The sequence below is a fragment of the Amblyomma mixtum genome, chromosome 10, assembly GCF_055824585.1.
Source record: "Amblyomma mixtum isolate Tamu chromosome 10, ASM5582458v1, whole genome shotgun sequence".
Classification (NCBI taxonomy): domain Eukaryota; kingdom Metazoa; phylum Arthropoda; class Arachnida; order Ixodida; family Ixodidae; genus Amblyomma; species Amblyomma mixtum.
Window position 1 is genome coordinate 6,243,540 of NC_143021.1, and position 12,801 is coordinate 6,256,340.

Genomic DNA, 12,801 nt, shown 5'->3' on the forward strand with positions numbered 1-12,801 from the left:
CACCTTCTTCGATTACGACGAAAGATGACGCCTGCATGATCACTTTGGAGGCACGCTTTTCGTATCGCTTAAGCCTATTGATGTGGAAACAAAGCTATGGTCCTACTCGCAGTTGTGACAAATGGTTCGCACCACACCGGCGTACCGATTATCTCTGTCAGTCCCTACAGTACCTGCTTCCATTTCTTCTGAAAGATTACGAAAAGAAGGATGTATATTTCGAGACCTACAGCAGAAAACAACTGCGACAATATTTTGTAACCCACTAAACAACCTGTGTACAGTAATCATGCTAACATTGAATTGGAGTACGACTGACATATGTGAATTCCGCAATGTTTTCTGATGTTCAGGACGAATTGAGGCAGAACGCCGATCACCTGAAATTCTTATTAACAACAATTGTCTTCTTAATTATTGTACTCTATAGTTGTTCGAATGATTGTTTGAAGATGTGTACTCACACTGTAATTTAGTCTGTAACCACTGCTGCCTTGTATGGGCCCCCCAGGCACCTTTCAAGCTGTCGTAGAACAGCTTTTTCACCTGAGGGCCTTCAACCTCGAGTTGAAAAATAAATTAATTGAATTGAATTGAATTGAATTGAATTGAATAGGTTTGTAGTGTGGCCCAAGTCAATCCAATAATCCACATCGTTCTTTTTTCCAGAAGCCACAAAGGTACCTTTCCGCTGCATTAGGAGTTCATTGTGGTTACTTGGCAAAAGAATAAGGGCTCTATTCCCAACCCTGAAATGCCGTTTCTTCCTGTTCCTATCATATTATCTCTTCCGAGCCTGTCAGCAAGCACCGAATTTTGATGTGCAGCTCGCATAGTCTGCTGAAGACGTTCTCTTAGATCGAGAACGTCACCATAGGTCGTTTTCGTGTCTTCTCTTCAAGTTTAAAAACATTTTTAGCTTTCAAGATCATGTTTTTATCGTCGTTGGTTTATGGCGTGTTCCTTGTTGGCCGTTCTACCTCACATTCCTTTACTTCTTTTCTTCATATGTTAAAGCAAAAAGCTGGGTAAGCTTCTGCTTGCTCATTGCCATATCTTTTAGATTTTGAATTATCGTCCTACCAAAAAAATGCTCTTGCTCTGCCTGTGCATCATTGTCGCTCACAGAAATCTGTATAAATACGTTGCAATAGTTTTTCCGAAATAAAGTTGAAAGTTCAGCGCCTCTGTCCGAGTCGTCCTTCTTCTCTACTCTCCGTTGTCCTTTTTTTGCGCTGGTTCCTCTGAACTCATGGCTTACGAACAAGCTCAGCAACAAGTTTGGCTGAAAGTTATGCAGACTTGGTCATTCTCTGCTTTACATTATAGATCCCTTGGAGACTTTATACTATTCCTGGAGCACTGGTGCAGTGGTTAACCGGTACTCCATTGCTTTGCAATGACAGGGGCTGCCATCGATAGGGCTCGTAAGACCCAGGTTTCACTTCCCGAGCAGCCTCTCGCGAGCAGTCATTAACTGAACTGTCACTGCTCCGGCGGCCAGTTGACCCACAACCTCGTGGGCAGTGGCAAATGGGCAACCTTCCAGATTTATATATTTATACACAAATATCTGGGGAGGTTGCCCATAACCCGGTGAGTAGGTGGACAGCCTGCCACAAAGCAGGCTTCAGACAAACGTACGGAAAGACAGACAGACAAACAAACACACGATGGCTAAGTGCGGACAAAGGGCACTATACGTAAGCCCCAGCGCACTATAGAGAACGAACGTTCGGCACCATCAGGTCACGCCAGAGCGCTGACTGCATGGCCCTCCTCTTGCGCAGGCCGACATGGGCAGCGCGGCCATCCGCATGGACCTGTGGATCCGCGCCCTCACCTCGTTCGCCTTCCGCGAGTACACAGTGTTCGGCTTCCCGCCCACGACGGGCCGCGACCCGGTGCTGCTCGTCTCCATCGCGGTGCTGTTCGTCAAGGGCCGCTGGCGCCAGCGCTTCGAGCCGGGCCACGGGGACTTCCACGAGAGCCCGACCAAGATGCGCGCCGTGCGTGTGATGAAGCGCCGGGGCCGCTTCCGCGTTGGCGACTGCGGCGACCTGGACGCCCTGGCACTGGAGATCCCCTACCAGGACCCCAACAAATGCATGGTGGTGTTCCTGCCCCGCATGGAGCGGCTGGCCACCTTCGAGCACAGCCTTACGCCGGCCAAGCTGCTGCGCTGCCTGGCCAATATGCAGGTGGGCGGAGCGCATGCGTTAAAGCAGCTGTGCTTAAGTGTTTCTCGGCCCAGAATTACGGCTTGAAGGGAGAGAGGAACCACTTTTTCGGACCTGTTTGCTTTGTGATGATGACGCGAAATTCGCCTTTACGTCGTGAATAATTTGTAACTGAATTTCTTCTGTCGTTTGATTTTGGTTTCAGCAGCCGGATGGCATTAGTGCCATCACAATTAAGTATTAGATTACGTGAGGCATACATAAACTACAGTGCAATATATGTTTGCTCATTTTCCACTTCTGGAGTATGCTAACTTAATATTCGATGCGAATTGAAAGGACAAAGCAATCATTATGTTTGAGCTCTTATACGTCATGCGTGATGTCTGAACCATTGAGCACAACTACGGGCTGGATGGCGCGGCGGGCGCAGGAGTATGGGGTCGCCGAATATAAACGGCCTTCTGCCGGACGAAGCTTGGGCTGCGCAAAGTGTGAGACATATCGGGGGCGATTTGCTTTTTTTTTACACGACATTCCTTGTCTGTTGGGTAATCAGCTGCACTGGTAGCCAGAAAAGTATTCATGAAGCACGTTTCGTGAAGTACGTAAGTGTTTCCAAGTTCCGTGTAATTTATTTCAGAGCGCTTATATTGAAGTCGGGAAGGCCGACGTAGCTAAAGCTGCGTCTTACTCTACTGCAGCTTCTCGCGGTTTAAGCCAAGGTTATTGTAAGAAATTGAGAAATTTAGACCGGCATAAGTGCGAACGTCGCGCAGGAGGCCACCTCAGCGTTTCCACTTTACTAAGTTGTGTTAAACTAAACTTGAGCGCGGCCGCGCTAATTACCTGCTGTGGTGGCAACCCACTGCAATGTTTTTCCAAAGCAGGACATCAAATATTCTTTGGTGCTAAGATATAGTCGTATGCCTTAATGATCTTTTATTTGTAACGCTTGTTACTTGCGGCCGACTCGAGACAGCGCGTGTCCTCCGTTCCTCCGTTTTTTTATCCGTTTCTCTCGAGCGGTGCACTTTTAGGTGTACTTCACCGACAGTTCCAAGCTGCACTTAGTGCCTAAAGCCATACGCTGCCGAGCGTAGTGTGTGCCTCACCCAAGGGAGTTCTTTGGTTGGAACAAATTGTGCATGACGAGCGGGGTGTCTCAGATGGCGCTTTCACGCCCTGAAAGCTTCTCCAGCAAAACTTTTATTGTTCGGCGAGGTAAACATACAAATTCTTTTTGTGATTTAAGCGCCGGCATGTGCGTCATGCGATGTACGCCATTCTGTATTATTAACACCTGGAAAATTGAAATTTGTATTCTAGCAGCACACGCAGCATTCCATATTTTCTCAGTTGGTAAAGTGAAATGAAACAAAGGAGATCAAGCACTAAGTAACAAATTTCACAAGAAGGTGGAAGGTCTAGTCCTACGACAGCGATTGCATCAACTAAATTACATAATTACATTATATATATATATATATATATATATATATATATATATATATATATATATATATATATATGTATATATATATATATATATATATATATATATATATATGTATATATACGATTCTCATCATGGAAGCATATATTTCCATTCAGCAATATTTCTTTAACCTGATTTTCGAACACCTGCTTAGAAAAGGCATATTTAATTTCTGCGAATTTATTAAATATATCTACTGATTGGAAAGCAGATAGCTGTTTTCCATAAATCGTTCTTATTTTAGGTGTGAGTTGTTTGGAATGTCTGAAGTTTCATCCACAATCACTTTTACAATCCTGCTGTGCATATGTTTTTTCTTTGTGTATGACTTCAAGAAATTTCATGTAGTAAATCTGGTCGGCGCATAACATGGAATATTAACCAAAAAGCGGACCTGTTCTCAGATTTCCACAAGAGCCTTGATAATTTGAGAACATGCGGAGAACGCGTTGGTGCAAGATTAATAACTTACTGTAATTGTATTTACTTGTGCCCCATACCAATGACCCGTAACAATGTTTTCGAGAAAACAAGGGTGTTGTGCAGCTGTTTTTTTATCCGCGTTCGAATCAGATGTGTTATTCTGTATATGATACGTATATTCCTAGAGAGTTCTCTACATTGATAAAAAATGTGCTTATTCTAAAATATTTGTTCCTGAAACCAGACGCCCAGAAACTTATGTTTTTTGCTCGTTTATTCGCAGAGCCATTGTAGATGATATGGATTTCTTTTTCGACTGTTTTCTTAATTGGCTTAAATAAGATGTATGTAGTCTCATCTGAATTTTGCTGCAGCATGTCTTCTGTTAACCGCTCCGATAACAAATTTCTGTAACGCTAGACTCAAGCAAAATATACGTTAGTGTCGTCGGCATATATTAATAGTTCCTGAACGCCTTGTATGTTTACAATATCATTTACATATAGCAAGAAAAGCAAAGTGCCTAGCTTCGAACCTTGCGGGACACCTTTGTGCAACTGTATTGTATCGGAGGACACATCTTGGATTTTCACAAATTGGCTTCTACCATTCACGTAACTACTTATTAGCTCCCAAGCCACTCCACGTATACCATGCCTTTCCAATTTTGTGAACAAAATTTTGTGGTTTTGTGAACAATCAAAAGCCTTTTTAAAATCTAAAAATACCCCGATTGTGAGCATTCGTTCCTCAATATTTTCAATTATTTTATCCTGAATGTATACTAGTGCTTGCTCCGTTGATTTATTTTTCTGAAAGCCGTACTGACAGGAATAGATTATGCCTTGCTGAACAAGAAACGCGGATAGCCTTTTATAAACCACTTCCTCAAATATTTTCGAGGAAACGGTCAAAACGTATATCGGCCTGCACTTTTAAATTTGATCCTCGCCACCTCCTCTATATACGGACGTCACGCGTGCAATCTTCCGTTTGTCGGGAAAAATGCCAGACGAAAGTGTCAAGTTGATAATATATGCTAGCACACTATTGATCTGAGGCACGACGTGTTTGATCGGTCCCGAAGCAATGCCATCCACACCTGCTGCTACATGATTTTTAACTTCAAGGACAATATAAACGACCTCAGCCGAATCCGTTGGTTGGAAAAAGATAGTGTCTGAAATTGGTGAGATATCTGCTGCATCATAGATGCTACTGTATTTTGTTCTTGTCACTTGCGCTGGAGCTTCACTGAAGTGTTCGTTCATTGCATTAGCTACTTCTTTTCCTTCAATTTGGTTGTCATTTAACTTGGATGCTGGCGTGTGATAGGCCTTCTTTCTGTTTGTTATCGTGTTCAAAGTTTCCCTTATCTTTTTGGGGTCATTGCGTAAATCGTAGAAAAGACGCTAATAGTGTTACGTGGCGGCCAGCCGAAGAATGAAGCGTGATGAACGATGGACAAGAGATGATTTAATGGCCGCTGGCCTAGCGCGATCGCTCCGTCCGACGCCACTGCCAGCTTCGTCTTCTTCACCGAGCGATCGTCCCGATCGTAAACAGAAGACGACGTCGATGAAGGGATGGGCGAAACGGTTATGGGCTTTTCGTAAAGTAAAGTAATAGTAAAGCTTTTTCGCATTCCTAAGGTCACTTTGCAGCTTATTTCCGTATTTTTTTACTGCAGCGAGCAGGCATTGGCTCCGTACCATACCATTTTTCACTTTTATGCGCTCGTGGAAAGAGGATTCTGTCCAAGGTTATCGGATATTTTTGTTCCTGCTGTGAACAACGTCTTGCGTAAATGCTAAATCATAGCAAGCAAGTATATAATGTAAAAAAGTTGTATGCTGCGTTTGCGCCTGTAGTGTCGTAAATTTCTTGTCAGTCTACGGCTGCAATTAGGCATCGGAAGTGTTCTAGTGTATGGCCATTTATCACAACCGTGGTTTTTGACAGACAGCTCTCTTTTCTAAGGTGATGTTTGCGAAACAAAAGACCGGCATATGATCACTGATGTCGTTAGTAAGAACGCCAGCTCTTAGGTCATCTTTAGTTGAGCTTGGCACGCAAATGTCTAAAGTGTGGCACTAGTTGCCGACACCCTCGATGGAAGCGTGATGCAGTTCCGACAGGCGTGACATGACAGTATATCTCCTGTGAACGAGCCTCCCCTGAGCTCATATCTACATTCAGATCTCCTATAATGAGACAATTCCCGTTGCGCGTACTAGAAAGCTCAAGCCGTTCTTCTAGAAAAGTATTAAACATATGCAGATTGCCATTTGGGGGCCTGTAGACTACAGACACTGAGTTTTCCCATTCGAATTGTTCAAGCATTCAACGTCACCGGTTATCCTTGAAAATTCTTTAACAGTATCGAAAGTCATACAATTCTTTACATATACTGCAATGCCACCACCTCTTTTGCTTTTCTCATAAGCTTCAGCGAACGATAGCCCTTGAAAAGCGGGGCATGTTCATTCTTGGTCAGCCAGGTTTCAGAGAAGAATCAAATTGCACCTTTATCGTTTCCAGCAAAGCTCTTACTGCACCTGCCTTATTTCTAACGCTTCTTGCATTCATGTGAATAGCTGAGAGCGCATTACTCTTGGAAAAATTAGAATTGAGACTGTGAATGTCATGATAAGAGCCTTGGCGTAGGGCCATGTGAAAACGTAGATAGATAAGCAGAGATTAAAAACAACTAATCGATAGGAGGTCGTGGTGATCCAGCAATCAGTGCTAGGTCATCTGAGGAAGCAGTGCGAATGATGTTCAAGCTTTCATTTTTGGGGGCTGGACGTTTTCCGTTCGCAGTACACGGAAATCTCCACTTCGCGTCCTTAATTTTTTTCTTGACTACCGCCATCAGCATCTTAATGCGAGGCGTGAGGTGTTCGTTCACGTAGATAGGATTCCTGTCCCGGAGTCCGAGGTCATCGGTGCCAATTTTCTTTTTCCTTGCTTTAGAGAGCAATTATTTCGCTTGCTCCTTCGCTCAAAGCGAACTACAATGTTCTTAACTTCACGTTTTTGTGCTGACGCCCAGTGGCAAGCGTCGAAATTTCCGGAGCCCTCCACTACGGCGTCTCTCATAGCCTCAGTCGCTTTGGGACGTTAAACCCCATAAACCAACCAACCGCATCGATGTGACTTTCCTCTACAGCTTCGCCGACTACTTCAGCTAACTTTTCAGTGCCGCAACAGCATCATCAGTTCGAGGGATTCCTTTAATTTCCTGGTTGTTGGATCATTGATACTGCTCAAGCTCGTCTACCCTTTGCTGCAAGCTGTCATTTTCTGTTTTCAGCGCAGCGCTCAGCCTGCTTAGCTCTTTTATTTCTGTCCTTAATGCCACAATGTCTTTACTAACGCCGGCGACTTTATCGCAAGTATCTGAAAAGTATTTAATACTATCCTTTATCTCTCTCACTTCTCATGTCTCGCTTAAAACGTTCATGCTGTCTGTGAGTTCCCTTAAATCCTTCACGTCTAGTCCATACTTGGCATCCTTAGAATCCTTTCCAGTCTCTTTGCTCGTCGCTATGCAAATCAATCCTAGTCACAGTCGCTCTCAGCTCGGCAGCAGTGCTTTCAACAGGACGGGTGAGGTAAGTAATTAACTGATTTGGAAATCACCTTCTCACCCGTAATAGCAAAAGGTTGCGATTCACGGATGATGCTCAATGCTGCACTGCTGCCGAACTGGAGCTTCGATCGTTGCGTCCTTGCATTCAAGCGTGCAGGTGCCTCCGCCTTTCAGTTACGTGACTTTCTTTCTTTGCTGCCGCGAGGATGGTCGAAGCTTCCAAGTGCCGTTATCTTGACGATGCGAAGTTTGCCTTGGACAGCTGTGTTGCTGGCTGCTAACCGCAGAAATGGCCGTTTCCTGTAATAGCAAAAGGTTGCGATTCACGAATGATGTTCAATGCTGCACTGCTGCCGAACTTTCTGGAGCCTTTGCCATAGTAGCCTACCGCCTGCTCTCCAGCCTGCTTAGCGCCTATCTTCGCATTGAAGTCGCCCATTAGTAGAGTGTTCTGGATTTTACTTTGTTCATTGCCGATTCGACGTCTTCATAGAAGCTTTCAATGGTCTGGTCATCATGTCATGGATGTAGGCGCGTACGCCTGCACCGCCTTCAGGTGGGACCGCCTATTAAACCTAATTACGATAGCTCTCTCTCTCTCGTAAATACTACAGAACTCTATATTACCCGCTATACCCCTATAAATTAGGAATCCCACGCCTAGCTCGCGTCTGTCTGCTAATCCACGATAGCACAGTACGTGCCCGCCCTTTAGTACTGTATACGCCTCATCTCTTCTCCTAACCTCACTAAGCCCTATGACATCCCAATTAATACCCGCAATTCCTCCAACAGCACTGTTAAACTAGCCTCACTGAATAAGGTTCTTGCGTTAAACGTTGCCAGGTTCAGTTTCCAATGGCAACCAGTATGGAGCCAGAGATTCTCAGCACCCTGCGCGGCGTCACTGGTCTGACCAGCACCTTAATCAGTTGCTCCGCAGCCTCTGGTGACTGAGGGCCGAGTGTTAATTGGTTTGTTATAGAAGCTTGTGGCGAAGTACTACACCAGGGTGGCCAAATCCCGCTCCGGTGTTTAAGTGCGTTGTCGGTTCTGGTCACCTAGTTCAGGCTGCACCGCAGCCCTGATTTTTGTTGCGAAAGCAACACTCCGACAGCCAAAGCGAGACCTCGGGTGGCCGCCGTCGCGGCGTAGCTACGCTGACTTGTTTCAATTGGTCTAAATTGTCGTGAGGTCACACTGCGCGAATTTCAAACGTGGCAAATTGTACTTTGGCTAGTAACCATGCAACCAATTAAAGGGATCGTATAGTGATGCTCCAAGTAAGTGGGACTGAGTTTAGTTAATTGCTTAATTTATCGGTTAGCCTAATTAACGTTTCTAGTCCGACTAGTTAAATAAATGAAACCGAGTAGGAAATTGGTCGAGTTGGAAAATCGAACCACGGTCTCCGGAGTGCGAGACGAGAGCGCTATCCACTCCGCCATGCCAGCTCGATGGTTTGGAATGAACAAAGGCGCGTCTAGTGAATACGGTGTCTTCGTTCACTCCCATCTTCCTCCCTTCCCTTACGGCGAGGTTCAGGTGTCCACCGAGATATGCGAGACAGATCTATTTCCTTTCCTCAAAAACTAATTTACCGACGAGCGAGGCGTGGAGCCGAACGGGCGATGGCGTTCTGTGGACTCCCTGGTAGCGTTTCAAGACGCGGTCGCGTTCGACTGTTAGAGGCGAAGCTTAACATCTTAACCACACATCAGTGACACAAGCAGCAACACCGCAATTAAAGGCTTGCGCCTCTCCGCACTTTAGGTCAACAAAGTGTTCCTCTGACATTTGGTTCAATTCCATCCACAAGTGGAATTCTTTTTCTTTTTTGAGACCCAATAAAGAATTGCGCGGCACGAGGATTCGAACCCCTTTCATCTTGCACGCGAGGCAGATGCTCTACTTCCAAGCCATCACTATTTTCCTCCGAGGAAGGGCAATGCAGAAATTTGGCAGCTTACGATTCATTGTATAAACTTGGCACGAGCGCAAAGGAAGAAGTGCTGAGGACAACCGCTGGTCCTGTGTAGTTCTTTGTTTTCGTCCTTTATGCTGGCGCCAATTTTATCTCACGTCTAACCAATACGTTTTTCTCCGACACATTTCTGGTTGACCCGATATGGCAAGCCCCCCGTCTAATTTCCAGACATTGCGTATAGGGAGAGAAATGACTTTCTTGGTCGGTAGGCGCACATCTTGTGTAAGGGAAAGCGTACCTTCGCTATGCTGCGGCTTTAAGGCGACTAACGCATGCGCTGTGTTGCGTGGCTGAAAAATTTCATTGTCAAACAATGTGAAACAGAGAGTATTCTTTCCAGGAGAAAGAGGTGGATGTGACGATGCCCGTGCTGAAGCTGAAGCGGCACACCGAGCTGGCGCCGATCGTGTCGCTGCTGGGCACGCCGGACGTGTTCAAGAGCCGCGGGCAGCTGGGGGGCATCAGCGACGACAAAAGCCTGTTCGTGTCGACGCTGACGCACGTGACCGTGTTCCACGCCAACGCCAGAGGAGGCAGGGCACCTTCTAACGAGGTCCAGAGCACCACCAGCGCCACCACTGCGGCTGCGGCAGGCGCGGCGGAGGTGGTCAAGTTCACCGTTGATCGGCCCTTCATGTTCCTCGTGATGAGCAAGGACCCAGACGCGGTGCTCCTTATGGGCTCCGTTAGGAAGGTAGCCTCGAGGAAGTCGAAGGCGCTTGCCGCCCCTTGAGCCCCTGCTGCGTCCTGAGGGCCTCTGGCAAAGTGGAATCTGAGCGTACATAGTTGCTCAGAAGACCAATGAAAAAAATAGATTGTTTTTCTTCTCGTTTTCTTTGCCTTTGGAGTATTATGTTTGGCGGTTCCTTTGCAATGATTAGGAGGGCACACCAGAACTGCGCCAAAAAAACTCGGACAACAGAAGATGTATAAGACAGCTGCACACATTCTTCTTGTCTTCTTCTCCTCGTGTTTTTCAGCGCAGCAACCCCATTTAAAAGATGCACATCCATCAACTAGCCCATCTGGGCACTCTTCTACGTCAGCTCTCCCACGCCGGCATAGATTACAATGACCAGAGGGAATTAGAATCGCCAATCACTAGTCTAGCTATTTTACTTTGTAGTTCGAGGCATGCTGTCATTAGGGTCCTGTGGCTACGAACGCAGTGTTGTTATAATAATAATAATAATGCTTTATTTCCACCAAATCAAATACAATTTGATGGAGGAGGGGAGAAAAAAAGCGGCTATCCGCTTGACGGAGTTCTCCTCTCCTGTTCAGACGGCAGTGACAGAAAACGAGGAACTAAATTGAACGTCAAGTCATCAAGTCATTAAGAACATAAAACGAGGAACTAAATTGAACATCAAGTCATAGATGAATAAAAACATCAATATAAGCAATGTCTGTAACCGAACAGAATACGCAGAAATCAAAAGGGGGTATCAGCAACGAAAAAGGGGTATCAGCACAGTAGACGACCAGTCATCAAATAACAAAAAGGGTGGAGAGCAATTCATAAAACAGGAGTTGATGTATTAGCACTTAACCAAATGAACAATCATACTACGCAGAGAGGAGATGGTGATTTCACGGAGGTTTACGCCTGCTTCAATTAACTGGTTTTGTAGATACGGTAGTTGGTAATTAAGTCTGACGACCGTAGCTAGTTCTTGTGAATGGTAAAACCCATTGTGGTTTGTGGCGATGCGGATATGGTGAATCGGACTGATGCAAAGGAGCCATAGAGGAAATGGTGTCAACATGGCGCTTTTGCTCAACGGTATACACGCGCAGCAGTCTGTAAGCATAGAGGTTTAATATGGTAATAATGTTGAGGTTAGTTATCAAATCCTGAGTTGTGTGTCTAACGGGCAAGTCATAAACTATACGAAGGACTTTTTTCTGAAGTACTAATATCTTGTGTAAGTTAGTATGTGTTGTTGTTGCCCACACTAATGTGCAGTAGTTTAGGTGTGAACAGAACAGGGAATTATGTAAGAGAAGTTTGACTGTCTGTGGTAAAATATGTCTGTGGCGTGATAGAAAACCTATAATCTTAGATGTCTTCAACATGACATGACTGACATGGACATCCCACAGCATATTTTCGTGAAAATAAACAAGTGATTTGAATGATTTTACTATTTCAATTTCTTGTGATTTATAAGAGAGAGCTAGTTCTGCACTACAAGTTTTATTCTTCGGACGGAAAATTACAGCTTTGGATTTTGACACATTTATTGAAAGAAAATTTGAGTCTGACCATTCCTCTAGATTCTTTAATATGCGATTAGCATGCATGTTTAGATCGTCACAGGTATCACCAGGTATAAGGATAGTAGTGTCATCGGCATAAATGATAAAGCGGGCGGAAGTGTCAATAGTTACAATGCCATTAATGTAGAGATTGAACAGCAGAGGGCCAAGGATGCTGCCCTGAGGGACCCCGGTATTAACTGAGCGTTGTGATGATTTGAAGTTTCTAATCTGAACATATTGTTTTCGAGATGATAAATAAGATTTCAAGAGATGCAAAGCTGGTCCTCGTATCCCGTATAGTTCAAGCTTTTCCAAAAGAATACTGTGACTAATCCTGTCGAACGCCTTCGTGAAATCCACAGATATGCCTAGTACTAACATTGTTTTCAAAATGTTCTAATATATATTCCTTTTCGTGAAGAAGGGCAAGCTCTGTTGATTTATTCTGTCTGAATTCATACTGTGAACTAGTAATTATGTTATGAGATTGCAGAAATTTTTCCTTTCGTATTAGCACGATTTTTTCTAAACCTTTAGAAAGTACTGGGAGAATACTAATTGGTCTGTAATTACCCAAGTCATTCTTATTACCCTTTTTATACAGGACAGTCACCTTTGCTATTTGCATATCTGAGGGGAAGGTTGCGGTTTCTAGACATAGGTTATATATATATAAGCAAGAGGAGTAGAGATGTATTCAATGATATATTTCACTGGGCGAATCTGGATTCTTATCCCTTGTGTGGATTTCTTAGATTGGCGGTCAGACCAACTTCCTACCCGAAAATGCGCTTTCATAGTGTTTACTTTCCCACTGCACCAAGCTGAACAGAATTCAATGTAACTGGTGGGA

At 44.7% G+C, this 12,801-nt stretch overlaps 1 protein-coding gene across 1 annotated transcript in view; it reads left to right on the forward strand.

The window, feature by feature from the left end:
• LOC149325053 (iris-like) overlaps positions 1-10,416 on the forward strand; it is an 82,489-nt gene extending 72,073 nt beyond the window's left edge. Inside the window, exons 3-4 of the mRNA XM_089564176.1 lie at positions 1,791-2,201; positions 10,024-10,416. Of these exons, the coding sequence (XP_089420302.1) occupies positions 1,791-2,201; positions 10,024-10,416 (804 nt within the window). The remainder of the gene's footprint in view (positions 1-1,790; positions 2,202-10,023) is intronic.
• The last annotated feature ends 2,385 nt before the right edge of the window (positions 10,417-12,801 follow it).